General features: G+C 36.7%; 1 protein-coding gene across 9 annotated transcripts in view; it reads right to left on the bottom strand.

Annotated features, from left to right (window-relative positions):
* The window catches only part of GOLGA4 (golgin A4), a 63,607-nt gene that overhangs the window by 1,889 nt on the left and 33,734 nt on the right, over nucleotides 1–27,984 (bottom strand). For 5 of the 9 annotated variants that reach the window (XM_048075463.2, XM_048075468.2, XM_048075470.2 and 2 more), the window contains 11 exons: nucleotides 26,867–27,022; nucleotides 21,607–25,904; nucleotides 20,642–20,763; nucleotides 18,973–19,103; nucleotides 15,127–15,240; nucleotides 12,309–12,329; nucleotides 12,068–12,136; nucleotides 11,370–11,445; nucleotides 9,595–9,698; nucleotides 4,397–4,483; nucleotides 1,578–1,718 (listed from right to left, as the gene is read on the bottom strand). In XM_048075463.2, the coding sequence (XP_047931420.2) occupies nucleotides 1,686–1,718; nucleotides 4,397–4,483; nucleotides 9,595–9,698; nucleotides 11,370–11,445; nucleotides 12,068–12,136; nucleotides 12,309–12,329; nucleotides 15,127–15,240; nucleotides 18,973–19,103; nucleotides 20,642–20,763; nucleotides 21,607–25,904; nucleotides 26,867–27,022 (5,211 nt within the window). In that variant the 3' untranslated portion in view covers nucleotides 1,578–1,685. Of the gene's footprint in view, nucleotides 1–1,550; nucleotides 1,719–4,396; nucleotides 4,484–9,594; nucleotides 9,699–11,369; nucleotides 11,446–12,067; nucleotides 12,137–12,308; nucleotides 12,330–15,126; nucleotides 15,241–18,972; nucleotides 19,104–20,641; nucleotides 20,764–21,606; nucleotides 25,905–26,866; nucleotides 27,023–27,984 lie in introns of those variants that run through there. The other 4 variants (XM_013196053.3, XM_048075465.2, XM_013196054.3 and 1 more) reach the window with 2 other exon arrangements.

The following is a 27,984-nucleotide window of genomic DNA, read 5'->3' as shown; positions in this document are numbered from 1 at the left end:
TGCAGATGCACTGAACCAATTCCCAGCAACTCTGCAAAGCTTTCCAGTTGCAAAGGATGAAAAGGAAAGTTATGCTGGCCACATCCTACAAAATCCATCTGAAGAGTTTCTTAAGTACAGCCAGCAGAACCAGGGAGGTGATTGTCCCCTTGTATTCTGCTCTGGTGAGGCCGCACCTCGAGTACTGTGTTCAGTTTTGGGCCCCTTGCTACAAAAGGACATGGAGGCCCTGGAACGTGTCCAGAGAAGGGCTATGAAGCTGGTGAGGGGCCTGGAGAACAAGTCCTATGAGGAGCAGCTGAGGGAACTGGGATTGTTCAGCCTGGAGAAAAGAAGGCTCAGGGAAGACCTTATTGCTCTCTACAGCTACCTGAAAGGATGTTGTGGGGACCTGGGGGTCGGCCTCTTCTCACAGATAACTAGTGGTAGGACTAGACGGAATGGCCTCAAGTTGAGCCAGGGGAGGTTCAGGTTGGAAATCAGGAGACATTTTTTCTCAGAAAGAGCAGTCAGGCATTGGAACGGGTTGGCCAGGTAGGTGGTGGAGTCACCGTCCCTGGGGGTGTTTAAGGAAAAGTTGGACCTGGCACTTAGGGACAAGGTTTAGTGTGTGATACTGGTGGTAGGGTGATGATTGGACCAGATGATCTTGGAGGTCTTTTCCAACCTTAATGATTCTATGATTCTATGATCATGCACCACTAACAACTCAAAAAGTAATCCTGGCCAGTGCAGAAAGCACTACCTGTTACTTGCATGTTCTCGACCACTACTGTGTTCGTGTTGCTTGTTTAGCAAGGCTAGTCAGATGCAACCTTTATCTTTAGACCTAAATCAGCTGTTGCTTTTCTGTAACACTACAATTAGTTTTGCAGTTCACTCATGAAAATAGGTAAATGAAACCTTCAAAAAAAAGGACAATAAATTGAAAGCATAAAGCTCCACAAACCGTTCTCCCTAATCTCGCTGCTCTCTCTGCTCTTGATGCCAAGCCAAAGCTCTGAGTCAGAAAGGTACTGATGTTTAAAAGTAATCATACCTAATTCCTCTACAGAGGATATTTCACTTATCTTTTTTCAAATAATCAATTCTCATATTCATAATATGTAAAAATTCATTTAAAGCAGTACAGGCTCTTTCAGAATCTGACTTATCTATTTCCCTATTTTCAAAAAAAAAAAAAAAGAAATCAGAAAGTGAATAAAGACAAAACAAAGCCAAGTACAATAAAATTTAATATTACATATCATTTAAAATCTGATTTTTCCCCTATAATTGAGAGTTTTGAACCTCAATCAACATTTCAAGTTATTCTTATTCCTCAAAAAGATTGGTTTTGAATCAGCATTCCCCTTTTTCAATCTTGGCTTTGTAAAGCAAAACATGATTAAAAGTAGAACAAAGTTTATCATACACTTACAGGACAAAAACGTTTGAGAATGTTTTTAACGAACAAAAGCATGCAAGAAAAAAAAAAAGAGAAGAATGATTACTGTCATACTACGGGTTTCATCTCCAAATAAAACAAGTATGTATTAGTCTTCACTCACCCACATGCTAACTAAGCACAGACTGATGGAATATTCAGAAGATACCACTGCGAGGTGAGGCAAACTACAAAGCCAGGAAGAAAACAGCTTATTGGACTACGTGGTTAATAGTGTAGGTAAGAACTCTGTGGACATCTACTGCTTACAAATGAGATTGCCGCAGTTAGACTATGATATTATGTAGTAAAAAAAAAAAAAAAAAACAGATTAGTGATACAGATATATGGGTCTAACATATGTTTATTTACCTTGAAATTTGTTAAAGTTTTCAACAGAAACCTCTTAAACGCCCACATTTAAGAAAGACCCACCCAGATGTTAAAAGCGTAAGTACTCATAGACACTTCCTAACATATGCATGTTTATTCTTTCTCGCACAGATAATTAGCAATTTACACATTAAAATTAGTTATAAAACTTTTGGCTATAAATGAACATACAAAAACAACTAAGCTTTATGTTAAAAAAGCACATTCACGTTGTAAACTTAGACAATTATTACTCATGAGAACTAAAGACTGGGTATTTTCAAATACCAACATCATTCTGGTATTATGTGGAGAAACACTATGATCATGTTAGTAAATGTCAGCAAGCAAACCAACCCCAAAGATCTCTCTTAATGGAATAATTTATGACAACTGTTCCACTCTTTTTAGTCTTTAACAGAATTACAAAAGACTCGCCAGAAATATTAATTTATCCTTCAGTAAACAAACACTTAACTTTGAAATTGAAAAAAAAAATTACTAAGTCTTTCATTAGTTGCACGCATAACATGCCCTAATATTTGAGTTTCTGTTAGATGTCTAACTTTATCTTTGTGGACTTGGAAAGGAGAAAAATTGATAGGCTAGATCTGAGCCAAGAAGGGACTGCTATGTGAAATCCAAGAAGTTTTGATCAGGACATTACGTTCTTTCAATTATGATATCCTTAACAATCAAAGCACTTGCAGTCTGCAAAGTAATTCAAAGTATGTTCTAGCCACAATTTAAACCCAAGGACCAAAACCTGTTGAATGAATTCAAGTTGCAACTTCTCATACTAAAGAAAATTTTCAAGTATCTGTTTCAGGAAGACCAGGTTTCAAATACCAAAAAGCTGAAGGGACCGAAAAATATGGTCCATCTCTCTAACCTCACTTTTAACCAACTCAAAAATACTTCGGAAAAGTATTACTGGTGCTTGCCAAAAGAAAAGTGTGTCTTAAGAAAGCAATAACTATATTTTGTCGTATTATTTCCGAAGCAAGAATAGTGTTAATTTCAAATAATACGGCAGAGGTGAAAGTGGTTTAAACGAGAGCTTCCTGAGACCATGTTTGGGATGCACAAGACTTACTAGAGCTGTACTATTAACAGCATTTACATCATTTCAAAAGTATATTGAACACTTAAGATAGCAAGACTATCAAGGCTACAAAGTATACAGTAAAATGTTGAAGTATCAAACACTTTCCTCATTTGATACTTCAAGCAGATGAAATGGTATTTTTCTACATCCAAATTTTAATGCAACTACGACACGTAGTAGCATTATGTAAATTGCAACTACAAGTGAAAATGTTCACTATTTTTTTTTTAATTCTGTTCCTAAAAGTGTTAAATATATACAAAAGGCCCGTGAGAAAAACAGAATTTTGTTCTCTCATTTTAATTCCTAAATGTTTTACTCAGTGACCCAAAAAGAGGTGGATCACAATGTCGACTTCAGATACAATTTAGAAAGAGTATTACTGCAGTTTTTGTCTTAATGAAAAATACCTCCACAACATAAAGTAGTAAGAGTAGACCAAAGAAATGTTTATGCTCATATATTCCTCTCTTTGTGCTCTGCTTCTCAATTCCAAATTCACCTTCCTGGTAAATACCATTCCATTCTATCCCTCACAAAATTTGGGGGGGGGGGGGGGGGGGGGGGGGGGGCAATAATACCCAAAACAACAACAAAAGCAGTCTTTATTTAGGGTCAATTAAAAAGAATCATTCTCTATTCAGTGTTCAACCAATTTTATTCTCTAATGCATGTATCTTGCATGTATCTATGCAGATTAATTGTCATCATTTTACTTCTTCCCTCACAATTGTGCAAGATCCAATATTGCTACAGTACTGCTGAGTATTACTCAGCACTGATGGCAAGACAGAGTTGGAGAAAGGGTTTCTGTGCTCTGTTACCAAAGTGCCTAAGATTGTTATTTTGATCTGTCCTTACTGAGAGTGAACCTGACATATTTTGATGTTAAGTACAAAAAAATAATAATAATAAAAAAAACCAACTTATTAGGATACTGACATAAAACTAACCTAAATGTATATATTTCACTTCAATCATGCATATCCCAGATGAGTGAGCTAATCAGTTTTCTATTCTACAAGCAAACATTGCTCTTGCTTTTGTCAGAAATTTTATCCTAGGGCTGTAAAAAAAAAATAATCTTTTTTTTCATGAAAACTGCTATGAATCCACAGAAACTTCTGAGTTTAAGAAACATGAATTTTCTCTCGGATTACTTTTTCGGTATGAAAATTGATCTGCATAATAGTAGCAGTGACTGAACTTGCTTTGCTCTGTTGTACCACAGCTTTCACAAGTATGTTTTAACCAGTGATATGAAATTCTAGCTAAGAAAATATGCTTGGTCTCACCCCCCGCCCCCCCCCTTTTGCTGTAAACTCAAATCTACTGCCAGGATTTGACATTCCACTGAAGAAGAAAAAGAGGAGTAGATAAGTTCTCTTGAATGAGCAAAGGGAGAAAGGGAGACCTAAAGAAAGCTTCCAACTTCTTATTCTTGCTACCTCATCTCTTTTGCATAACTACACTTTGCTTTCACAACTTACCAATGGTCGAGCATCTTCTCGTTCTAGTATCTTCTGAGTCTGATCAGCTGGGAACTTCAGAACTGTTGTTATAACCTTGGCCATTGTCTAAAAGGAAACAGATCATCTATAATCAATTTCATGTGCCCTAAAATGCTTTGTAATATTTTAAAATGCATTTCACTTCAGAATACTGGATGCTATTTTTAGTAATTTCAACAGAAAACATATTGAAAGGAGTAAGATATAACCATGAGATACACATATTTGCATGACATCATACATTATGTGAATTACACAGAAACCATGAAGAGTCTTCATTTCACATTGTCACAAACTGCAGCTACTTTAATATGACGTTAGCTCCATTGTATCTACTTAAACTCCATTAATGAAGAAATCACAATCATACTGTTGCAAATCCTGCTCCTACCACATTTCATCCTTATATGGTGCTCCTGGAAAGCACATTTGAGGCACGCTGCACCTGAAAGAGTCCTTATGAATCCAACTATATTCCTATCATTCAAATATTTTGTAAAGAAACACAAAGAAATTAAACACTGAGAAAGCAGATCCAAATGTGAGACATGGAACAGCAGTTGTCTAAATATTTTTAGCGGGTACACAGAATGTCATATTTAAATAGCAAATCATTTAGATCGCCTCAGATGGAGTATGTCAAAATGTCAAACCGTTGTGCAAAACAAGCAATGATTATTTCTCTTTTAAAAACAGATTAGCGGGAACAAAAAATTCCAAAAGGCACTAAACAAGGTTCTGCTGACTTTTACAAGAAAGGTCAAAGCAATAACCACAGTGCAGCTTAAACAGAAGGTGACTGCTACGAAAGCAGTAACTGCTGCTCTTCAACAATGTGGGTGAGATAAGATTGCTGCTCTGGAGGTCTACTGTTTATTACCAGCCTCACATGTGGAGTGAAGAGGGAGACTGCAGCAACAAAGCAGCCGCATGACAAAAATGACCACAGCTAAAATCAACAGGTAACTCCCTGATTTGCAACAACTGTTTCCGTATATCATTAACTAGGGATAAAAATGAAAAGAAAAAAAAAATAGTCCTGTTGACCACTTTCAGTTCAAAAACCTTCATTTTGACAAATAGTTCCCATAATTTAGAAGTGCCTCTACTGCAGTACCCAGATGCACAGAGGAACATGCTCAGTGTCACAAACTGACATCATGCTTTTCTGACTTCATTTATAAAAAACTTCATCACAATTATCTAGGACTGAAAGAAAGCACCAAGCTTAGAATCTATTCCTTATGACACCTTACAACAGAGCTACCAAGAAAACCCTCTCAACAGTTTTCTACAGGACACAATGGCATGCAAACATTAACAAAAAATCTACAAACACAGCAAATACTGCATGAAAGCACAGATGCTTTAGACACTTTCTAAAACCTTACTTCCTGTAAATGTGCGTTTTGTAATTCACCACTATCAATGACTTGAAATTTTCCAAGTTCTTGAAGCCACAAGGGAGATTCTAAAACAGAATTATTCAATACTATTCACAGTTGCATAGTCATTTCTCAAGCAGTCTATTTCACTATAATAGAAACAAAATCTAGTAACTCTAAGTGTGAATACCTACACATATTTTACAGTGCACGCATCTCCATATCTACCTACGGATGGACCCTTAGCTTTAACAAATACAATAACCAGTCTTATTATAAGAGATTCTACCTTGCATCCCCATTTCTTTTTCTGAGGTCTATATATTTGGGTAGGCGATCTCCATAAAAAATACTGTTACAATGATATCCATCAGTCTCTCTACAATTTGAGAGGGACTGGTCAAAGGTAGACTCTTCAAAAATCACAACTGACTTCTATAGAAATATCCCGTTATTCCACAATGCACAAAAGTGTGTCCAGGTGCCAAAAAAAGATCTGCATGAATTTTTCATCTCTGCTGGAGAGCAGCAAAGCCCAAAGCAAGTCTAACAGAACACACTTCCACTCTATTCCATTCTCCCCTGTATCGAGCAGATCAAAACACATTTATTATACACATACAACACTCAGACTGACTTTCAGACCTCAAAACAGACTCCAAACAGCATAATGAAGTTACAAGTAGAAGGATCTGCCAAAACGGTCCTCTAGGAATTCTGCAAGACTTAATATTAAGTGTGCAGGAGAGCTGGACAGTTCAGCTGTTCGCATGGCTGTAGAAAATGTAGTTTTATTGAACCTAATGGTTTGTGCCATATATCTCCAAATTCAGATATTCTCAACAATTTGCCAGCTTTTTCTAAGCACGCCATCTCATTTCATTTCATCAGACCTGCCAAGGAAGAGGGAAACAAACAAACAAACAAGATGGGCTGCAGGGAAGGACAACAGAAAACCCCAAAGGCACGTGTGTACATTGGTCAAACAGTTTATGACTGCGACAGGTTGCAGGTTATATAGATTATACATCATGATTGTAATTCCTGAGTGTTAGTTAGTCTCCAGCACTTCAAGACAAGTGACACACTCGTTTGTCGCTCTGCTCGATACAATTCCAGAATCATTTATCAGGCCACACTGATGACAAACTGTCCTGTATAGTTACACAGCTTCTGCTGAACTTCTGTCAAAGAAGAGCAAATCATGCCCATTGAGATCGCTGATTTCACTGCTAAACCACCTTTGAGACATGGAGTATTTATTTGTACTCCAGAAGGATACCCTGCACAAAGTAGAGCCACTAGAATGATCTGGGTAATAGACCACACATCTTACAAGAGAAAACCAGAAAAAACTGCCTCGCCTAGTCCCAGAAAACCAAGGCTAGGAGGAGGGTACGTCTGCACCAAAGAGGTGTATCTCAGTAGAGATCTTTTAACTCAAGGACTCTGTTGAGAATTTAAATAAATGCTTATCAATGCTTTATGAACACATTCAGACTATATATTTAAACATTTTATCAATCACATCACCATTGCTCATGGTTCTCCAATTAGCACAGCAGGAAGAAACCAAACAGCTTTCAAGACATAGTTCAGTAAATAAGACAAAACACAATCCTCAGGAGAACAGACACTAAGCTCACTTCTACTAGTCACATGTCTAATGGTTGAACAACAAGCACATGGTATCAGCTTGTAAATACTATTTAAGGCAAAAGTGAAGAAACCATCAAAATACTTTCATATTTGAATTAGTAAAATGCTAGCTTTCATTCCATTTAAGTTTTCCATTAGCAAATGCCAGTACAACTACAGTCTTGATCAGGACTAGACAATACAAGAAATTTTTCCCTTTTTTGCAATATGTAAGAACGTTTATCTTCACATAAATACTGCTAAGAGGTAACCATATTAGTATAAACACACAACAGAGAGGAATACAATCACATTCAGTTTGAATAAGCTTGTCATTCTCCATCACTTATCTAAATCTAATTTCCCAAAGCTAAAATTTGTAGTGCTTTGAAGTAAGTTCTTCTGCTTGTTTGAATTAAATGCATTTCCCCATTCAATTATATCAACTTTAAAACAATGCCTTCTAAAGTTATTGCAGGAACTAAATTTCCATCTTCCCCCCTCCGCCCCCAAATACTCATCTGCTTTTAGGAGCCTGTGTGTGGAAATGTTGTATGGCACCTTCTGGTTAAATACAGTGTATTCTCCAGGGCAAATAAATATATATATTTATTCATATTTGCTTACGTTATGTATTTACTCTTATATGAAAGATATATATAAGATGGATATATCTTCTCATCTAAGCAACTGAAAGAATGGCAGAAGAGACCTAAAATCAATTTACTTTAGCATGTTTGTTGCTGTTATTGAACAAGTCTGCTGCAAATTTTAGTATGTCCCTGCTGAAAAGGAAAATAAAATCAGTTTTATTTTCCAAAGTTTTGAGGCACGTACAGTAATATTTTAAAGCCCAATAAGAAACAGCATTAATGAGTGACAAAAGAGGTTTCAAATTAGGTTTCCTTGAATGCAACTTTGCTACTTGCATCAGCTATCTGCAAGAGTCATCCACTGATGTCTCAAGGGTTGGGTGAAATTGAAGCATTGCTGACAAATTCTTTTTAAACATTCTCTCTTGTCTATGTCCCTCACAATTCAAAAACATAACATCCATCAACGTACATATTTTTCTTTAATGATTTCAATCAGATGCTATTAAAGTAAGAGAGCCGTCCAGTGAGCCACAGGCTTGTGAAGAGAAGCTAACTAATAATACTTTTTTTTTTTTGAGCTGGCATTTATATTTTTAATAAAAATGGAGTTAATATCAAAGTAAGGAAAGGGATAAAAAGAAAGAGAAAGAGGGATCCCATAAGGACAAGAAGTCTTGCATAGACCAAGTTTTATTCTGTACACAGCACAGTGAGAACAAACCTAATTAACACACAAACCTGCCTGAAATCTCTCTGCTTAATAGTAGTCCAAGCTGAAAGCAGTACTACAAAGAATGGAAAAACTCCAGGGAGGAAAAAAAAAATACATTCATCCACATAGCATCTATCATCCAAGAAAAATGTTTGTGTTATGACATACCTCTTTTGAATCTGGTCAATCTCTAAGCATCAGTATTGTTATAAGCTAGTAAAATCCCAACTTAGGAATGATTTCACAAGCTTTTCAGCATCCAATAAGAGCCTACTGTGCAGCTTTTCACTGCTTTTAAAAGCAAATTAATACTCTCTAGAGAAGGTATACAGATTTGGGAGCCTTATAAAACATCTTTAAGGAACAATTAAAGAAGTATTTCACTATCTTCAGAGCTACTAACAAGCTGTTATTTAATGCAACTCTTACTTATCCTGTTTGCATTAAGATGACATCAAAAGAGTACTTCTGCTAATATAATGCATACCAGCATTCAAAGTACACTAAGTTTGACTGACAACAGGGCTTTTGCTAGTAAAACCATACCTACCTATTGAGGTTTTAGTCTCCATAAGTATCTTGGTGAGAGATTTGATACTCCCTCCCTTTCCCTCCCCAGTCTTCTCCCCTTTTGTTTCCCCTGTGCTTCATCTCAGCATGCTGATGAAGTTTGTGAAGATACGGACCATGCCTCTTTGGGTGGAAAAAAAAAGCTTGTTGAATCCAGTGACAGTAACAGACAACATGTGATGAATCACAAACACATGGTGTTTCAAATCTGTACAGCAAGGGAGCTCAACTTCATTTTAACCCAAATCACATGTCCCTGTATACAAGTTTCCATACCTTAGTCTCACGACCCATCATATATTCAAAGAGCACTTTCCTCAAGTATTCAAACTCAGTAGGCTCTCCAAAGAGAGAAACATCAGTACGGTGAAGGTTTCCATCTGTGTCAACAAAAAATAAGAGTATATTTATACTGAGAGTCACTGACAACAATCTAAGTTACTCTTAGCCAGAAAGTGAATGGAATAAAATGTAATCAACTAAGAAACACCATAGTAGTGACCATAATCATGCCAAATGCCTAAAACTTACTGAGAGCAATTTACCAAAGCTTAAAATAGAATGGATCAGTACATTTACTTCAATAGACTTTACAATACGCTACTCCTGAAATTTCGTTTCTTAAATGAAAATCTGTGCATCTTTACTTCTTTACTCATAACAGATGCACTTAAAATGTTTTTGCTTAGATTGTGTTGTTTTTCTTGACTATGAGTTAATGTTATGTCAATTCATCTGAATTCAGACATTACATGTATTTAGGTTTCAGAGTAAATGCAGAAAAGATGAACTGATATAATAGAGATTCTGAATTTAAGATAGTCAAACAAGTCTACTTAGTCCTGACAGGCCTCAATTTCTGATTTTCTTGTTTGTTTGTAAAAATGCTTTACTTTAAAAGGATGGAAGAACAGCAGTGGCGAAATAGGGAAACAGCAGATGTAAGAAAAATTGAAATAACTGCAAGTGTTAATATTTTTTCCAATAAAGTACTTTTGATCTGTGTTAGCTATAGGGTTATCAAGGAACCTGTAGAACTGTAGTACGAGGCCAAGAGACAAGCTTTAGCTATCTCACAAACTACGCATAAGGCAGGAGATTGAGGACACATATGAAGAAACAAAAAGGAGTACACCAACCTATGACTATGACTCTTTACAGGAGTGTTCTTAACAAATACGGACTTGTGTTCTGGAACACAAGTCCTGTAAGGAGCAGCTGCGGAAACTGGGGTTGTTTAGTCTGGAGAAGAGGAGGCTCAGGGAAGGCCTTATTGCTCTCTATAACTTCCTGAAAGGAAGGTGTGGGGAGCTGGGGGTTGGTCTCTTCTCACAGATAACTAGTAACAGGACTAGAGGTAATGGCCTCAAGTTGTACCAGGCGAGGGTTAGGTTGGAAATCAGGAGACATTTCTTCTCAGAAAGAGCAGTCAGGCATTGGAACGGGTTGCCCAGGGAAGTGGTGGCGTCACCGTCCCTGGGGGTGTTTAAGGAAAAGTTGGACCTGGCACTTAGGGACAAGGTTTAGTGTGTGATACTGGTGGTAGGGTGATGATTGGACCAGATGATCTTGGAGGTCTTTTCCAACCTTAATGATTCTATGAAATATGAGATAATATTACTGTGATCAAGATGTCAGGACAAATCTTGCAGATCACAGAAAGATCTGTGAAATCTAGTATTTGTATTGTTAAGATTTTTAAAGAGTCATAAATATATATTAATTCAACACGACAAATAATTCCCCTCCATCCCATTTTTACTGACACTGCCTATATCACTCCCGCTGGGGATACAGAAACCTCAAGAACTTTGATAAAGTGCTCTCATAACTGTAAGACATAAAAACAGGCATCAAACAAAATGCTACATGATTTGCTCTTCTGAAATCACACACCAACTCTATTACAACAGAAAAGAAAACAGGGACAAGATGTCACAAAAACATTTTAAGATTGTTTCAGAAAGACTGATATTATTAATAAGTACTCTAAACCAAAGGGTATTTTTCAAACAAAGAAAAAACTTATGTGAAGAAAACTGTGTATTTACCTCTATATGGTGTTCCAACTGATGTGACATAAACATTCTTCTCAAAATTTTTCAGCCGGTCTTCCAGTACGTGAATCTAAACAGAGAACAGTCAAGATGAGAACTGGTGCTTTCAAGAAGCTAAAATTAAGCATAAGAATTTTCAGCTAAATATGACATTCTATTAAAGCAAAATGCATTTGCTCTTTAATGAACTCAAGCATCAAAAAAATGTTATTAAAAACTGTGCCTAACTACCTAAGAAAAAGTTTGTACTTATATACACGAGAGTATCTACAACTAATTTTATGAATACATACACATATACCTATACAGACATGATACACGCACGTGTATTTTATACACAAACACGTAAGAGGGTTGTGGGTTTTTTTTTTGCCTAACATCAAAAAATATTTGCTTTACAAGAAGAGGAGAACCATAATTTTATGAAGTATTTTGTTATGTTTTTCATTGTGCAAACATCTCTGATAACTTGCATCACAAACATTTGGTATTTTCATAGATACAGGATAGAGGAATACTTTGAAAAAGTGCACAGATCTTCTGATAGTATGACTCAAAACTATTTTACATGCATATTTGTTTCATACTTCCTGTGTGGAGATGTAATACATCATCATTTGAAAAGAACGAAACATTTAATATTGCAAATACAAGTCAAAAAGAATACTTTTTTCCCTCATTCAAACCTTTACCTGCTCTTTGAGCTCCTGCTCTTTCAACTTTGAATCATTGACTAGTGTTGTCTTCTGTGCCAGCTGTGCCTGAAAGAACAGCCACATACAGAAATAAATAAACTACTGAGGATATGATAGGTAACTTTTCAATAAACTTTCACCTTTTAATTAATACACAGAAACGTAAGAGTATTCCTAGTTTCAAGTTGCTGTGACACAGCACTATCTAGAAAGCAAAAATCCGTAAAATTCAACTTACCTTAAGTTCTGCTATTGTCACCTAGAACAACAACAACAAAAATAGATGAAAATGCAAATAAGAAAAAAAATGAATATATCATTCTGTATACAGGCTAAAATAAAAGACATCAACTCACTGATTATCTGATGATAATAAAAACTGAAATTACCCAATCATAAATATACTTATAAAAATAATTGCTAAACAGTATTTATGGGGTGAATTATTTGCACACGTACTGTGTGGATTGCACAAATCCCTGTGTGGATTTGTATGCTTATGCTCAGGTATGTCCACATCCCTGTCCAGATTTCTCATCTAGCTCTGTAAAGCTGCAAATACACGTTATTGTGTAACAAAATTAGTTTCAGAAAAACGTACCAAGGACAAGTCATGGAAAAATTAAGAAAGGCAAGGAAATATAACATGAACAACAATTCTTGATTTCAATGCACTTCTGAGTAGAACTGAGAAATATATCAAATACCATCACTGGTACATAGATTTGATGTAAGTTTCATGTCCTATCAGTGAATATGTAATTTTGATAATTAATGTATGATATTAAATGACTGCATGTATTTATGGTAGACTTCCACAACAAAGTCAGTAGTGAAACATAGTTAACGGAGAAGTCCTAAAGGCAAAAAATCCAAATACAAGTATTTCTCAGAATCATGGTTAGGGTTTAGAGGTCCATTACGAATCTTCCTCCATACAAGATTATGCTAGATTATCATCAGCAGGGATTATATTTATTATGTATTATATTTATAATATTATATATTTTATAATTTTATATTATATAATAACATTTATATATATATATATACACATATATATATATATATATATACCGTTTCCCACAACATTCTCCTCAAGAAACTGGCTGTTCGTGGCTTGGACTGGCTTACGCTTCATTGGGTTAAAAACTGGCTGGATAGCTGGGCCCAAAGAGTTGTGGTGAATGGAGTCAAACCCAGCTGGAGGCCGGTCACTAGTGGAGTCCCCCAGGGCTCAGTATTGGGGGCAGTCCTCTTTAATATCTTTATCGATGATCTGGATGAGAGGATCAAGTGCACCCTCAGTAAGTTTGCAGATGACACCAAGTTAGGTGCGTGTGTCGATCTGCTCGAGGGAAGGAAGGCTCTGCAGGAGGATCTGGATAGGCTGGACCGATGGGCTGAGGTCAACTGTATGAAGTTCAACAAGGCCAAGTTCCGGGTCCTGCACCTGGGGCACAACAACCCCAAGCAGAGCTACAGGCTGGGAGATGAGTGGTTGGAAAGCTGCCTGGCAGAGAAGGACCTGGGAGTACTGGTTGATAGGCAGCTAAATATGAGCCAGCAGTGCGCTCAGGTGGCCAAGGCCAACAGCATCCTGGCTTGCGTAAGAAGCAGCGTGGCCAGCAGGTCTTGGGAAGTGATTGTCCCCCTGTACTCGGCTCTGGTGAGGCCGCACCTCGAGTACTGTGCTCAGTTTTGGGCCCCTCGCTACAAGAAGGACATGGAGGTGCTCGAGAGAGTCCAGAGAAGGGCGACGAGGCTGGTGAGGGGTCTGGAGAACAAGTCTTATGAGGGGCGGCTGAGGGAGCTGGGATCGTTCAGCCTGGAGAAGAGGAGGCTCAGGGGCGACCTTATCGCTCTCTGCAGGTACCTTAAAGGAGGCTGTAGCGAGGTGGGGGTTGGTCTATTCTCCCACGTGCCTGGTGACAGGACGAGGGGGAATGGGCTAAAGTTGTGCCAGGGGAGGTTTAGGTTGGCTGTTAGGAAGAACTTCTTTACTGAAAGGGTTGTTAGGCATTGGAAAGGGCTGCCCAGGGAAGTGGTTGAGTCACCATCCCTGGAGGTCTTTAAAAGACGTTTAGATGTTGAGCTTAGTGATATGGTTTACTGAAGGACTTGTCAGTGTTAGGTCAGAGGTTGGACTAGGTGATCTTGGAGGTCTCTTCCAACCTAGACGATTCTGTGATTCTGTATGATTTAAAATTTCTTCTGCTTTTCGTGTTATGAGAACACTCATTTCATGGAATACTTAATAACAGTAATATAAAGGGTGTTATAAGTGTACAACAGGGGACAAACATTAGGAGTTGTATTATCTCCTGTCAAAACTAAGAACAGTGAGGTTATCTGTACTGTAAGTTTTTAGTGTCAAATACTTTTAGTGCTTGTTATAAATATATAATATATAACAACACAATAGTATAATGATGTAATAATATAAATATTTTTGTACTTGTTATCAAAATGAAAACTAATAATAAGGCTAAAATGAATTTTCTGATCAATGACAACACCTCATGTACTCTTCTTATTCTCAATGTAATAACAGGAAGTATTTTTATCCATCAAAGAATTCCTCAAACTAAAATCTGTTTTCAGAAAGACAAAAAAGCATGCACCCAACTCTTCCTTCAACAAAGGGTTCTCCGTCCACACCTGATGTATTCAAAGGACTATTTCAATGCAGTTTGGAATTTCAATTCACAAAAATTACATTAAAAATGACATAATGCAATATCCTTTCGTTCTAAAAGGGCGTCCAGTAAAATCAACATAAAAAAAGACACTAAAGACAAAAGAAAACCCATCCCAATAATTTAAAAAAAAAAAAGTTTTTTTTTTCATATATATATTAAAAAGGGTAGCATCAAATACTGCAGATTCAAAGCAGGCTCACTTTGGACAAAGTGAACATCTAAAAGAACAAACTGTATGAGAACGTGAAGGCCAGGTATACAGATAAAATCCAATTAAGAGCAAACTGTAGAATTTTATGAAGACTAAACATTTCACACTTAGAGATATAACAGCAAACATTAATGCCAGCTCACGTTTTCATGGTTTCGATGCTCCTCTTCTGCCATCCTTTGCTTGTACTCCTTTTGCAATTCTTCTAACTGTGCCTGCAACTCATGAACTTTTGCTGTCATTTCTTCTTCACGAGCCTTCAAAATACAGGACAAAATACTGGTTATACAATTAATCATCAGCTAACCACTCAAGACCTAATGTCAACGGACTGAATGCAACCAAAGAGTTATGCCATACACAGAACAGAGTATGTCTGAAATTCATTCTAAGGGCTAGTTATACTACAGGACTTCGAAAGAGCACGGAACAACCACAGGAGCTTAACAAGATTTTGCAGGCCTTCAACAATTCAGATTACATAGGATTACAGATATCTTTTTGAAAATTACAAAAAAGAGCTATTTTTCCCTGGCACTACGACAGTGTTTGAGTGTAATCCAGTGTACTGCTGGAGAGATTGTGCTTGCTCATATGACCTTTATGAATGGGACACATAATGATACAGAATTGTCTCTTATACTCTGGAAGTGACAAGAACTTGAATCCTTTTCTCACCAACTCTCCCAAGGATGTTCCTAAAGCATTTTATTTATTTTATTTATTTATTTATTTATTTTTTACAGAAACAGCAACCTCCTGTTCACTGAGGTGGTTGGGGAGGGGGCACTGGGCAGCATGGAGGGAAGAAGCAGTGGCAAGAATGGTAAAGAAGGAACAAACATTCCTGTATTTTTTTATGACAGCGAGATGAGTAGATTTATAGGAGAAAATAGGATGATCTAATTCCTAGCAATTTAATCCAACTATTTAGCACTTTGCAAAAATAAGTATTTTTTTAAAATATATTCCTTCTGGCCTTTTTGTGAGATAACATGTTAGGAAGCTTAAGAAATAGAATTCCTACTCAAACTGCAGATCTCCATTGCCGAGCTAAATTAAAGCTTCAGCTTCATTCACACAAACCAGGCATGGCAGTGAGCTGCCTGTTCCGATATGCACCAGATCAAATTTATGCAATTAATCAACTGTTACCAAGCACTGCTGATCAAAATTTTTCATTCCATGCAAAATCTCTGGAGTACAAACTATACTGATACAAAATATTCACTGGAAAAGTAACTGGAGAACTAGCAGGCTGGTCCAGCTTTAACAGATTTAGGGTAAGCCGTAAGTAAAAAACAATTATTTCCCTGTAGGGTCACTTTGTATTCTGCTTAAGAATAAGCATCCTCCCCACATTGACTAAGCTGAAAACACACATCACAACAAAACAAATTAAAAAAAAAAAGATAGTGAATGGGAAGTCATGGTATGTGAGGAAGTTTTACAGCCTAGAAGTTTTAAGAATACCCACCTTAAAAACATGGCTCAAACATCATGACCCCCCCACACATTATTTTTTCTTCACGTGACTTGTGTCCTCAAAAATACATCAACAATTAAACTTTTCTACAGTTTCTTTTATGGATAGTTATACTGTTCTAGTTAAAAACTCTCAAAACATAGTATATTCAGTTGTTTCTATTTTTTTTACACTAAGAACCTAAATTCTTACATTTTCTAGACTACTGTCCGTTCAGATAAATCAAAATTGCATGCACACCATTCTTAGTCATAGAAGGTAGCTGAAATGCGAAAAAGAAACTCAACTCAAAAAATCAAACAATACTTCTGTAAAAGGGACCTACCTGTAACACATTATTTGTATAAGCCCCTGAATAGAGATTATGATTTTCAATTTGAAACATTTAGAGATCATGTGGGATTCTCACATGCTACAGAATCTGGGTTTATAATAATAACTTATTGTTCTATACAGCATCTGGCATACTCTGAAAACATATGAACTACATACTATTTGGATTTAATTGAAGTTATAGACTAAGACTTCAATAAGCCACAGAGCCTATACTTATTCACATGGAAGACATTATGACAAATGAAAGAATACACACCTGAAATCAGGTATTGCATATTTAGCTCAAAGACAGACTTAAGATAAACTAGCTGGAGTACAGCATTCAATTTAGTTACATACTTTAGTTTACTTATAGAAAAAAGACATACCCCTCGAGTTACAGGCTATGCTGATTTTGTAAGTCTTTTAATTAGGGAGATTTTAATGAAATCCGATGTGATAAAAATGCTCATGAAAGATAAGCAAACAGCAAATAAAGCAAGAGAAGTGCCACTTCATAAATAAATCATATTAACAGACTGAATTATTCCTGTTAGTCTTTAATATATACTCACATCAAGTTAGTCTAATTTTTAGCATCATTAACCACATTTAAAAACCAGCAAAAAGCTCCACAATTACATGAGCAAGCTTCATTCTTGCAACTGGCATTATTTTTGCTTCATCTTCTTACCATTTGTGACAGAGAAACATCTCCGCATAAATGTCTTGATGCAAAGTTTCTCAAACCTACCATGAGTCAAGTCAGGTATCCCTTGAGTAATAACTGGTAACTCTATATTAAATTGAGAAAATCCATACAGCTGTGGATGCAGATGTTCCTATTTTTAGTAGGGATCTCAATGAACAGGACAGATGCTCAATTTAACATAAATATTTTCCACTTTTGCGATTCTTGCAATATCTTTTCAGCTAACAAGGCAAATTCTCTGTTTTGTTTTTTTTTTCTTCCCAAAGTAACAGAAAAACACACAAATACACCATTAGCTAAAAAAAAAAAAAGAAATGCTTGGTCTGAAATTTAAAATATCAAGACTACAGCTTACTGCAGTGTTAACATTATCGTCCATGTCCTCCAATCAAAACAGTCAAATTAGCCTAAATCTGCAAGATTATGCACCATGTACAGCATGTATGTTTCTGACATACATACAGACTAAATGTATGAGAAAACAGAAAGGAATTATATTTGCATGACTTCCAGTCACAGACCTATTTGGACCTTTAAAGTTAGGACTTGAATAAGCCTGCCATGTCCACCCAAATTGCCAGATGTCCATAAATAGAGCAAAATATACAATCTGCCTACAAGTTAGGGATTTTTAGCATAAAGCACTCAGACATGCTCAGTATATAGCTCTTTGGACTGGTTAACTGAGCATAAACACAAGTTCTCTTAGAATTATTACCAATGGTACTATTCAAGAAACAATCTTTTTAACGATTATTTGTGAAAACAGGACTAAAATTACCAAAATTACAGCCTGCATCCCAATACAATGTACAGTCTAGCACCAAAAAACATTCAGTCTTTTGTAGTCAGGCATTTTTGCTCTACCTGAACTCCTAACCTGGCTAAAACAGAAGGCATCCTTGGCTGCTAACTTCTGGTTAAAATGTTACTATGTTTATCTGCAAATGTCTTGTAGACGGACTGTTCACTTACAACTAAAAAATAGCTTTACCAGCATAAAAACTACACAAACAGACTGCATGAGGCACAGAACAGAACCTTACTTTAAGGGCTATGGTACCAATGCAGATAGAGTATCACAGAAGGGAGCTAGACCATGAGGATGACATATAAACACTGTTTAAATATTACAAGAAACAACAGCAACAAAATCTCGTAGAGCTTAGACTTAACTTGCTTACATTCATTTCAATCTGGAGCACGGAAAAAACTGCTTGAGGACAAAGACCTAACCAGATAGTTTTTCCTGAATCAGAGACGGGACCTGGTTTCTGGTGTTTTTACATGTTCATAAAACATACACAAACATTTTAATTGGAAGCTAGGACACCACACATGTAAAGTATAATTCAAGCAGTGAGATTCAGAAGAACTTTACTAGAATGCATTGATTTTCTGACAAGTTTTGTAATGAAAAAAAGGAGAAGAATTATTTTGAAATGTATGTAGGCATATCACTTTTCAGAAAGATACCTCAAGCATTTCTTCATATTTTTCCACAGTTCTTTTTAGATCATCGTCTTTTTCTGCGATTTTTTTATGCAACTGCGTTGTCTCTATGTGATGGTTTTCTATCAATTCAGATTCTACTTCCTGGGCTTTACCTGTAAAAAAAAAACACAGGCAACATCAAAAAGCATACTTATTTTGATAGATTATGTTGCAACAGTATTAAAGAAAAGATTAAAGACAATCATGAAAGGCATCTATAAAGAATACTTGCCAAGAGAATTCATTTTTCACCATACCAGTGACAATTATGTCACTTGACTCTAATATGTATGAATTTTATTGTTTACAGTTTGGCATCCAGATCAGTTTTTTCAGCCTGATGCTGGAACTTCTCTAAAAGTTAATATCACAACCAATATTTATTAAGTAATTCCATCTCCTATTCTATCTATAGAAGGGATCTGAAACAGCTACGAATTTTCAGAAATACTTCACTTAGAGGTGCACTTTCAGTAACTGTGAAGTCAGAGATACTTTCTTCTTTCAACCTCCAACTTACATTATGGTGACAAAAGATGGACAGAGAAGAAAATCTGAAACATGCTGCAATCTAGTTATAACCACATAAGCATAGCAATCAGACATTAAACCCAGCTGGTAGCTGTTATTGGTGATAGTGAATGAAGTCTGCAAGACTCAGCTAAGAAAATACAATTCTGATTCTATGCTGGTGTGGCCTCACCTTGAGTACTGTGTGCAGTTTTGGGCACCACAATATACAGACATAGAAGTATTAGAGAGTGTCCAAAGTAGGGTTACAGTGATGGTAAAAGGTCTAGAGGGCAAGATGTATGAGGAGCAGCTAAGGTCCCTTGGTTTGTTCAGCCCAGAGCAGAGCAGGCTGAGGAGGCCTCATGGCAGCCTGCAGCTCCCTCGCGAGGGGAGCGGAGGGGAAGGCGCTGAGCTCTGCTCTCTGGGGACAGCGACATGGAGCTGCGACAGGGGAGGGTCAGGCTGGGTGTTAGGAAAAAGTTCTGCACTCAAAGGCTGGTCAGGCACTGGGACAGGCTCCCTAGGGAAGTGGTCATGGCACCGCACCTGACAGAGTTGGAGAAGCATTTGGACAATGCTCTCAGACAAAGGGTTTGATTTTTGGGTGGTCCTGTGTGGAGACAGGAGTTGGACTCGATGATCCTTATAGGTCCCTGCCAACTCAGGATGTTCCATTATTCTGTAAGTTTCACTAAATGGCATCCTTCAGTCAAAAACAGAGTGTAACAGGTTTGTTTTGCTGAAGCCAAAGTAGTATTACAATGAAAACTTACCAATGTGCTTTCACCTCTAAAAGAACCTTTTTTTTTTGGCACATGTGACAGATATTTAGTTTCAATAGCTACCATGTGTAACTCTTGCCATGACAGATGCAAGCACAAACAGTGCAAAATCAAAGAGCCTATAGGCAAAGGAAGAACAACTACATGTGTTTTCCTAATTGTGCTACAATTAACATTCATATGTTCTCTGCTAAGCAAGAGAGGTTTTCCCTGATTCCTCTAGGCAGCACTAAGTCATAAAATATATGTCTTTATCAGAGTCCCAGGTAAAATGTCTTGCCCAAAACATCTGAAGATCCATTTTCTGACTACTTTTTAGCCTCTCCTAATTACAGTTACATTAGTACCCTACTTACTGATCGTCTCTTTTAAGGCTGTTTCCAATTCCATTTCTTTTTGAGCCAGCTGAGTATTGAACTCTCTCATTAACTGCTTTAACGTGGAATTGTGCTTTAATTCAGTATCTTCTTGTTCCCACCTGTATAAAAAAGTCAAAAAAATACACTGAGGAAATAAAAGTTTAAAGAGAGTATGAGAATAGCTTAGCAAGGTAAGAAATCTGGGATTATCTCCAAAACTATTTTAGAATGGGCTGGCTTTGAATTAGATGAATTCTGTGGGATTCTCCTTCCCATTGAATTCACCTGGAAGGTACAGGTGTTTCATTAAAAAGAATAGAATTGAACCACCAGGCTCCCTCCCACCTCCTCCAAAAGATTTTTTTTGTGGGCTTTTTTTTTTTTCCGAGGAAGATGAAGAATCAGAAGTATGGGCTCCTTACAGGCAGAGTTTTGAGGGAATTCTTTACTTGGGAACCTATTAGAGCACGGAAGAGCATACTACAGTTTCTGCAGTACATATGAACAATTCTTGATATCATTTGTCTTCTACCATCTCCTCCTCCCCCCAAGTTCACAATCTGAATTTTCAATGGCTGCTAAGATACCTTAGAGAGTAGGGATATGAAGCCCTCAGAATTAAGCTTTAATAGACTTTGTTTCCCACTTCAGGGAACTAAAAGTGTATTTTATGTTCTGTTAATGCTGAAAATAACCATCACTGAAACAGATCAAAAGTGGTATTAGTTTGCCAAAAGACAAACCACTTTTTAAACTGTTGACTCAATGTTTTGTGTGTTCATGAAGTGCTACTACTAACTTGTTCTTTTCTTGCTGTTTCTTTAAATCTATTTAGAAAAATCACAGAAAAATAACAGTCATTATTTCATTGTTACAAACCGAACTATAAAAAAAGCGGTCTTATGGTTTTAGTTAAAAATAAAGCAAAGAAATGTTAACCAGACCAGAAACAAAGAATTTACCTGATTTTCTGCTCCATTTCTTCTAAGGACTCTTTCTTAACTATGTCAAGCTCCTGCTGATGCTCTTTTCGCAAAGTACGCAAGTCTTTTTGAAGATTGTTTACATCTTTACGTAGTTTCTGTTTCTCTCTTTCAGTCTCTTCCAGTTTAGCCTGCAAATCCTTCTGCTGGTTCTGCATATCACCTAGTAACTTCTGCAGCTCCAAACCAGATTTAGTCTTTTCTTCAACGTTTTCCTCAAAAGCTTTCAAGCGGTCATTTCTTTCCTCCAACTGTTGCTGTAAACTTTCTAGTTTTTCTTTGTATTTCGAACTCGCATCATCCATCTTCATCTTGTGCACTTCATTTACCCTCACCAGATTATTTTCCAACTCTCTTAACTTCTGTTCTAAAGATTGACTGACTGACTCTTTTTCCTGCAATTTTTTCTGGAAATCTCCAATTATGTTCTCCATATCCAAATGCTTTTGTTCTTTAGCTTTCAATTCTTCCCTACTGCTTGCTAAATCACCACCACACCGAGCATGCTCATCCACTAACAATGAGTATTTTTTAGTTTGCTCCTCAAGTTCTTTCCTGAGGCTTTCAGTCATGCTCTGCTCCTCGTGATTTCTCTTCTCAACACATTCTAATTTTTTAAGGAGTTCCTCCAGTTTGTTTTGCAGTTCTAAATGAGAGTCTTTACTTTCTTGTTGTTCCTTTTCATACTTCTGCAACAATTCATCTTTTTCTGTCAGGTCCTTCCGTAACACATGAATTTTCTCTTCATACGTCCGCTGGACACTCTCAAGCATTTCATTTTTTTCTTGCTCTACAGCAGCTTTTGCACTCTCTACTTTTTGCAGCATTTCCTTCTCTAATTCTGTAGACTCTCTTGTTGACTTTTGGATTTGTTCTTTTAAGGATCCAATTTTGGCCTCTCTTTCCTGCACTTTTTGTTCTAAGTCTCTTAACTGATTTTCTCTATCTTGCTTAAATTGCTGTTCCCTTTCTTCCATCTGAGACATCAATTGCTTTTTAATAGAACCGATTTTTTGCTCTGCCTTCTTTTTCAGATCTGCCAGCTTAGTGCCACTCTCCGCATTCAGTCTCTCTTCTAATTCTTTCAGTTCTTCCTCCTTGCTTTTAAGTATTGATGATTTCATTTGAACAAATTCCCTCTCTTTTGCTTCAAATTCAGCTTTCAGTGAATCTATTTTCTTTTCAAGATCGAGCACCTTTTCTTCAGCCTCTTTAAACCTATTGTCTTTTTCAAAAGCCACCTTCTCTGCCTGCTGGAGTTGCCAAGCTACCTCTTTTTGCTCTGTCTCTTTCTGTTCATTATACTTTTTAAGTTCCTCCACTAAGGAAACATTTTCTGAAGTTTTCTGAGCAATGCATTCTTCTAGTTCGGCAACTCTTGCTGCTTGGATTTTTAATTCTGCAGTTAACTCACTTTCTTGTTTTTCTATCCTGTTTTGCTTTTGTTCCAATGCACTTTTTAAACTATCCAGACTTTTGCCTTGTTTAGCTAGCTCCTCTTTCAGCTTATTTAGCTCTTCATCTTTTCTATTGACTTGGGTATTGCTTAGTTCAAGTTTGCTCTGCAAATCTTTAATAGCTTCATGATTTTGTGTAAATCTTGTTTGTGCTTTCATCTTCCACTCTGACAGCTTGGCTGTCCAATGATCTACCTGCTCGAGAGCTGATGCTTTTTCCTGACTCAGCATCTCAACACTGGTCGATAACTCCTGTATCTGGTTTAACAACTGCAATCGATCCTCTTGATGTTGCTTGCTTAACAGAGACATGGCTTCTTCCTTCTCTGTTAAACTTACCATACTTTCAAGTTTAACACTAAGCTCATTAATTGTTCTGTTGAGAGCAGAGATCTCTGATTCTTTTTCCTGGAGTTCCTCTCTCATTGAGGTGACAGCGTTGATATTTTCAGATAACTCTTTCCTGAGCTGAGTTATACACGTTTCTTTTTCTGATGCTGCCTGCTGCTGGTGCCCTCCTTCTTTTTGCAATTGTTCCTTTTCTGCTACAAGTCCTTCAATATCAGCTCTCATGGACCTAATTAAGTTGTCCTTCTCTTGCAGCTGCTCCATTGACTTTTGTAAAGAACTACTTGCAATAGAATGATTCTCTGTTACTACTCTAAGTTGAGCTTCTAGCTCAAGAATTTTATTTATTTTAGCTAATACCGCTTCTTTAACTTTTGTAGTTTGGCGCTCACAATCTGCAATTTTGCATGTTACTACACCAATTTTTTCATTACACTTTTCAATTAATTCACTGATTTTCGTTTGCAACAGATCTTCAGCATTCTTCCAATAAGCATCCAATTGTGCTACAAGCTCTCCCGACAACCTCTTAAACTCAGTTTCTTGTTGTTGAAATGCCTCCATTTTTTTCTCATAATTTTCATGATCTTTATCTTGAGAAAATCGCACAGTTTGGAGCTTCTCCTTAAGTGTTTTCAGCATATCAGCCAGCTCAGTAATTTTGGCTTTGTCCTTTTCTTCGATTGCTTTCTGTTTACTGAGCTGTTCCTGAAGCCCTGATTGCTCTTTCAGGGACTGACTAAGATCACCTTCCAACTTCTGGAGCTGTGTTTTCAGGTCACTTTCACTATTTGACAAAGCATTCACATGAGCCAATGACTGCTTTAGCTGTTCTTGTAATTGGTTCAGGGTCTCATCCCTCTTCACCTGTTCTTCCTTCAGTCGGGTTATTTCTGTCCTGGAGCCCTCCTTCTCAGCACTGAAGGTGGCAAGTTTCTGTTTCAGGTCTCCAACTTCCTGTTCTTTCTCTTGCAGTTCCATTTCATGTTTTTCCTGGAGCTCCTCAACCTGCTGATTGAGTTTCTTTTCCCAGCTCTGGGTAATTTCTTCCAACTCCCTCCTATGAGCCTCAGCAAGACTCTCCAGTTGCTCTTTCTGATTAGACTCCAGTTTTGACACAGCATCATTGATTCCGGCTGAGCTGGCATGTGCCATTTCTAGCATTTTAGCATTGAATTCGCTCTCTTTCTGACTGAACTCCAACTGCTTGTTTTCAAGCTCTCTTTTTAGTTTAGATTCCTGCTCGGAAAGTTTCTTTTTAAAGGCTTCCTGCATATCTTTTGATTTCTGCTTCATTTTCTCCATTTTATTTTCCTGACGTTTCAGTTTATTTTCACATTCTCCTTGTAAAGCACTAGTTCTTTCCTCTGTGGCTAACAATTTCTGTTTAAGCTCTTCAACTTGTTCATTCTGTAACTTCTTCATGTGTTCAATTTCCTTTTCCTTCTCAGTTAGACTTTGCTTTGTCTCATCAGCCTCTCTTTGTAGATCCTTCAGTTGAGATTCATATTGTTGTGTGAGAGAGGTTACTTTCTGTGTATTTTCATTGCTTTGCTCTTGCAAATGCTGCTTCAGGTCATGTACCTGGGACATGTGTGATTCTAACTCATTCTTGACTTCATTCAGCTGCGATTCAGCTCTTTCTAACTGCTCCCTAAATTGTGATTTTTCTCCTTCCAGATCTGTCAGTTTGTGCTGCAGCTTTGCTAGTTCCTCTTCATATGTCCTTGCCTGCTCATTAGAAGTATTCTGATGAGACTGTGAAATCTCCTCTAGTTTTTTGGACACTTGGACAAGTTCAGCTTCAGATCTTTCTGCAGATTCTTTTAGCTTCTGTTCATGTGCTTTTATTTCCTCCAGATGTCTGTCCTTCTCCTCCAATAATTGCTTGAGTTGATTCAGTTCTTCTTTGAGTACCTTCTCAACTCCTTGAATAGAGATCTCATGCTCTTTTAACATAAGTTCAACCTCTTCTTTGTGCTGATTCCTCTCTTCTTCCAACTTTTCTTCCAATTCTTGCTTTGCTTCACCTACTTTACTTTTCAATTCTGAGAGTTCTTTCTCTAAATCATGACGTACTTTTAGTGCTTCTGATAGCTCAGATGACAGTGCTTCTAACTCAGTTTGTTTCACATCAAGTTTTTCTAAAGTTTTTTCATTCATCTCTTCTATATGTGTACGGAAAACTGTTTCTTTCTCTTTCAATATTGTTTCTATTTCTTGTTCTTGCTTTTCTCTCATTTTTTCTATTTCAATTGCATGTTGTTGCTTTAGAATTTGAAGTTTTTCTGTCCAAAGCTTTCCCTGCTGCTGTTGCATGTTCTCCAATTCTTTCTTGTGTTTTTCAACCATATCATTAATTTCCTTATTATGCTGCTTTTTTTCAGACTCCATCAGAGTGCTCAATTCCTCTGATCGATCTCTGTCATCTTGTGAATACTTTGCAAGAGAGCTCTCCAATTCAAGAATCTTCTGTTAGAGAACACAGATTTAAAGAATATGAGTATTCCAAATGTAAAAAAATGATCAAATTAAAAAAAAACAACACACATACACATAGGAAAATTGCAACTATAGTTACAAGTCACTTATTCTTTTGTTTATAACAAATATCACTTTTTTATATAAACCTTTAATTAATTTAGTTTGTTTTCACCATTGCTTCCATTAAGTTAAGCCAATTAATTGAAAAAAGAAAGTTCTATTCCACTGCAGTGAATAGACAAAATAAAAACTTGGAAATAATTTAATTAATTCAAACAAAATAATTCAAGTAATACTTATGAGAACAATATTCTTTTGTTGTTGTTGTTAAAGAACAAACACAAAGGATTAAACATATCTCAAGTCCATGTGGACTATGGGCTTTATACATACCTACTAGTTTATCTTAATTCCACCTCTCACTGAATTGCTGCTGTAAGGATAAAACGCCTCTAAAGGCAAAAATTCCAACTTAATGTTTGGGGTGTTTGTTGAATAATGTACAAACTTGCTTTAGCAAATAATACAATCTTACTTGTGACATAAAGCAAAAGATACTTTAAAAAATTACACAAATCCTTACTTAAGCATCCTTAAAGTGTTTGTATGGTAGTAGTATCCAGAAATTAAACTGATTAAAGCTTTAATCTCCTGTATAATGTACATAAAACCTATGTACATGGGTATGAATTTATATCCTACAGCATGACAAAGAATGGATTTCTATATTTGTGCCTCCAATCTTGTAAAAAAAAAGGGGGGGGGGCTGCAGCACACTGTAACAATACGTATAGTTTCGTTCACTTCAAAAATATTGTGAAATTAAAACAAACCCGATGACAATAGATCCACAGCATCTGTAAATCTGTCACAGTTTAAAAAAAAATATATATATATATACACCAAAATAAATTCTTAAAAGTGTTTTCTCTTCTGGAATATTTACTCACAGTTCTAGAAGCCTCTATTTCTTGATGCATCTCCTGAAGTTTCTTGTCACATTCTGCCTGTATTGCTTTCTTCTGCAGCTCTAATTCTTCTAAGGCTAGGGATTCCTGTTGCTCTTGTTCTTGAAGGGTTTTTAAACATTCACTCTGATTTTTCTCCTGTACAAAAATGAGCAAAACAATAAATTGTAACAATGGTCCACACCTTCAAAAACAGTACAATAGGATATTTATAAACAAGTTAACATAATCATATATATTTTCTCCACATACAAAACACAGTGTATATTTTGTCTGTGAAAATAAAGTTGTTATAAAATCATTTCAATTTTCTTTTCTTGGCAACCACTTGTCTTCTTTGTTTAACAAATGTAATGCGACTTCAGCATTTAACAGTGGAGACCAAACAAATAGAGTAACATATTAGAGAATTAAAGATCTGTCCTCACTTGATTCTATCACTAATATATTTTCACACTTCTATTTCTTATAATTAAAAAATATTCCACCCCCCCCCCCCCCCCCCCCCCCCCCAAAAAAAAAAATTAATATGCTCGGGAAGGAACTGTTGAAGTCCTCAGTTCTATTCTCCAGCCACAAAGGAGGAGCATAAATGAGTGTCCATTTATTAAATGAAATTGCACAATGACCTAAAGTGAACTATAGATTACAGAAAAGAGCAAAGAAACCAGTGATCCCTGCCAGCCTGACTTTAAAGGATTTTTTTTTCCAGAGATCAACCACTATGAATGTATAACCCTGTCAACATAATACAAACAGACATAGTGGATATTAATACATTTCAAGTAACAGCCTCATTCCTTGTACCTCTTTTTCTCTAGTTTCTGTGGCCAATCTCCAATGATCCAGAGGTAGAAATTCAAAAAAACATGTCTAACAAAGTGTTAAAAATAAGAATCTTTCCCAGAACATACAGCTGTCAGTGAACAGCAATATTGATTCGTTATCATTATTCAGTCTGTATCATTGCAGCTGTTTTCCTTTCATGCTCTTAAGTCTCTGAGCTCCTGGACTTTGAGAGGGCACCCATATCTGAATGCACAAGGATTCCCACTGTGGAATGAGGTCAGATTGAGACCTCTAGATCTACCTCAGACTTA

Source organism: Anser cygnoides, chromosome 2 (assembly GCF_040182565.1).
Source record: "Anser cygnoides isolate HZ-2024a breed goose chromosome 2, Taihu_goose_T2T_genome, whole genome shotgun sequence".
NCBI classification, from domain to species: domain Eukaryota; kingdom Metazoa; phylum Chordata; class Aves; order Anseriformes; family Anatidae; genus Anser; species Anser cygnoides.
Note: the sequence above shows the minus strand (reverse complement) of the source record. Positions and strands in the feature narration are given on the sequence as shown.